Source organism: Cryptotermes secundus, unplaced genomic scaffold (assembly GCF_002891405.2).
Source record: "Cryptotermes secundus unplaced genomic scaffold, Csec_1.0 scaffold1155, whole genome shotgun sequence".
NCBI lineage: Eukaryota > Metazoa > Arthropoda > Insecta > Blattodea > Kalotermitidae > Cryptotermes > Cryptotermes secundus.
The window spans coordinates 42789-46803 of NW_019739981.1; the positions used below are offsets into that span (position 1 = coordinate 42789).

At 39.3% G+C, this 4015-nt stretch overlaps 1 protein-coding gene across 1 annotated transcript; it reads left to right on the top strand.

The window, feature by feature from the left end:
• The first annotated feature begins 3314 nt into the window (after positions 1-3314).
• LOC111872261 (uncharacterized protein C1235.01-like) lies at positions 3315-3698 on the top strand. Its single transcript, XM_023865969.1, has one exon. It carries the CDS (start codon positions 3315-3317, stop codon positions 3696-3698), a length of 384 nt encoding a protein of 127 aa, XP_023721737.1.
• Positions 3699-4015: the final 317 nt, after the last annotated feature.

Genomic DNA, 4015 nt, shown 5'->3' on the forward strand with positions numbered 1-4015 from the left:
GCCCTCCAACCATACTTCTTTAAAACCCATTTTAATATTATTATCCCATATATTCCTAATTTTTCATATACTCTTTTTCCTTTCGATTTCATATGAAAACTTTGTATGCATTTGTATACAGTGTTGTACAATATTCTTAGGGAGTTTAGTGTATCCATGAAATAATTTTTTTCTCTCTTCTCGCTCCCACTTCGGAGCACAGGGCTGATTTCTCAGTTTCATTATCGGTTTACAGAGGGTAGGACTCCTTGGACGAGTTAACAGCTCGTCGCAAGGCCCCTACCTAAACGCAGGATATCTCAAACACAGAATAAACGCATACACCCACCAAACGTGCATGCCTTGTGTGGGATTCGAACACACGATCCCAGCTTCCGAACGAGCGAAGACACTACTTGCCTTAGACCGCTCGGCTACAATGACCGACATGAAAGTAATTAGGGCAAATTAAAATGCGTTTATGTGAAACTACAATAAATTTCATGTAGGTAAGAATTTAACAGATCCATTTCCTGTTCAGAATGTTCTGAAACAAGGAGATTCTTTATCACATTCACTTTTAAGCACTACTTCAATATGCCAGGAGGGTTCTGAACTGAATGGAACATGCTGATTTCTTCTCTGATTAACATAAAACACATTCCTAGTGATAAGGGATAAGGAATAAGAATACATTTTATTTCATTTATCTGTAAACTGTTTCCTTTGAGAAGAATCGCAAATCCGTTGAGAGACACCACTTTACACCTTTCCCTGTGTAGCCAGGCCGCGTGCTGTATGGAGCAATATATTAGCCGACAATAACAGAGCATGAGATCCTATAGTAGATACAGCAGCAGCTGTACAAATCTTTTTCGTTCAAGTTCCGGCTTGAAACATATAGGCTGGAGTGAGTTTGGGGGGGGGGTGAAACCGAGCGAGACCAGAGAAATGCATGGAACAATTCGTGTTTCGTGTAAAGTGGCATAACAATTCTTGTTTATCATGCATATCAGAAACTGACGTCCATAATAATTTGCCATTAAGAACACTTTAAAATATATGAAGTAACAAAATGAAAAGACAAAAATTATATACCAGGGCGCTCCAATCATAATTCATAATCTTGGAAGATAGAAAATGTAATATTTTTCTTCTGTCAGTCATGGTACTTAGTACCTTCTTGAAATGAGGACGTTACAGCACTCTGTTAGATATACAGCAATAGAAGCATACATTGGCACATATATTTCTATTTTATTACTTTCGCTTCGATTATTTTTATTTTCAGTCATAATTCAGGTTCTGCATCGTCTCTCTTCCTTCTTCACTTCCTGTATAGAAGGTTTATATATCGGTTCGACCCCCGTGATCTCCTTTCCTCTCGCATGAGCTACATCAGGGTCTTCGAAACATAACAACCTGCTTCGTCACATGCACCGACAGCAGCAACTGGGCAACTGTCAGCAGTAAATCAAAATGCTCTCTAGGGCGCAATACAGATGGCCATTCTATTCAGTACACACACACATGGGTTGAAATTCTCCTTCCTCGAAATTTAGTGCCTCAGTAGGCAACGCTTCTGATATGTATTCAGGAGATGAACTGTTCATATCTCGGTTGGGACATCGAACTTCCTGACTGATATCTTTTGTACTTTTCCTAATTCCTTCCAGGTAAATATTGGTATAACAACTCACATTAGACTATGATCCCTTCTCCTACACGAATCAAAAATCTTTATTTGTTAATAATCCCATAATTCGACGCTATGCAATCTGAAATACTATCAGTGCCGTTAAATGAACAAAACTCCGTGACCTTTAGTCCGCAAGCGAACTATACCGACCGAGCAATCGCCGCTTGTTGGCGAAGTTAGTGCCAACTTTAGCGGATAGAGGGTGTGGCGTGATCAGCACAACGGATCCCCACGGCCGTTAAGCTCAATTTTCTAGACCGAAGCCGCTATTTCCTTGAAAGAGTTCTTGAGTTATCCTCGCGAGGCTGAGTGGACCGCGTTCCAGACCCACCTCTTCTCAGAAATTAAATAAAAATTAGAATTATAGAATTGAACAAAATACTACGTGTAACATTGAATAATAGCAATATTTATCACTTTCAAGAGAGAACTTCACATAAAGATCTGAGCTCTATTTCGTATAACAGCGCCAGATGTTCTTGTCGACAACTTACCTCAGTTTTGCCAAGATGGACACCTAGGTTACTGAAGATAACTCCTTGATTCTCTCTGTATATTGCCTTTTTTTTGCGTTTCTAAACAGGCAGATGGTTTGTCTGTAATAAATACTTGATTTGTGATATAATTCACTGCACTACACGCCCATACAAACCGACAGATGCTGTCCCGAGTATTATAGACACTAAGAAAGCAATTCCTATGTACCTGTCTCTTTCCTTTATTTACCGTAAAGAGCGTTTGGATTGTAACCAGTTTTATATGCGGAAACTAAAACCGTTGCAAGAAAGAACAAGACTTACATTTTACACATTTAACGCATTTAAACGCGTTACTGTCGTTACTTAAAAACAGACCAAATGTTCGTAATTTATTCTGCATGGAGATCTGTAATATAATTTTCAATCGTTTCAGTAGTCCTAAGAGGTTTTCCCTTAGCTTCGTTTTAACAATGATATTAAATTCCTGTGGTAGTTATTACGTAAGGTAAAAATCCTGTGACGAAATTTGTTGCCAAAACTTGTAACTATTTCACAAATTTGTTATGTTTTAGGCCGGGAAACAAATCTGACGCAACCGTATTATTCCCTAGCGATGTTCGTTTCCCACGAATGTCAATACGAATGTCATGAAGTTACAGTTGATAAGCAAATAAACATGTGCAAAATAATTTCATAAATATTATTGTATTCGAATACTGATAACTGGGATAACACTTCAATCGTGAATTAAATATAATTAAATTAGCGATCTATATGTCTTATTTTATCAGAGTTCTAATAGGCCGTACCTTTTGAGAGTATAACATTTTCCAAGAATTTGGTGCAAAATAAAAAGGAAGTAATAAGACATCGTAGCATCCTGTTTTAATTTTCATCTAGTTTCACGCTACATGTTTCCACCAGTGTAGTCATTATCAGGTGTTAAAAATTATGGACTAGGAAACTGCTGTCTTCTTTATCGTTGCTTAGGTTGTTATAGTCTCCTCAATGCGCATGCGTGTTCGAGGTGGTGGGTTGTGTTCCCTCCTGTTGTCTTCTGTTACATGTCTTGTTTTCAAATACTTTCGAAATGCTTTTGACTCTTCATCTCGACACAACTGATTCAGTTCATCATGTAAACACTCTTCCAGTCCTCCATGACACCACTGTTCCAGTCCATCATGAAACCATTGTTCCAGTCCATCACGACACCACTCTTCCAGTCCATCACGACACCACTCTTCCAGTCCATCACGACATCACTGTTCCAGTCCTCCACGATACCACTGTTTCAGTCCATCACAACACCACTGTTCAAGTCCATCACGACACCACTCTTCCAGTCCATCACGACACCACTGTTCCAGTCCTCCACGACACCACTGTTCCAGTCCATCACGACACCACTGTTCCAGTCCATCACGACACCACTGTTCCACTTCATCACGACACCACTGTTCCAGTCCATTACGACACCACTCTTCCAGTCCATGGTGACACCACTATTCCAGTCCATCATGACACAATTTTTCAGTCCTTAGCAAACACCCCTCTTCTGATTCATTAAAATACCACTTTTCTGATACACCACAACACTACAGTGCCAGTCCATCACAGCATCACTGTTGTTATTAATCGGAACTATAATCCCAAACTGGATAAAACCCTTTAAACTGGTTTTCAAACGAGTTGACGATTCTTTTTCTTAGAATAGTAGAAGATGTCACTAGAAGTTCTACCACTCACAAATATTTATTTTCTTGTTTCTTGCTTCATTTCAAAGTACCAGTTTCCTCAGTTTTGATTTCCATCCAGTTAACCCAGCAGTTAGGGGCAACTGGAACGATAAAGCTGAGGG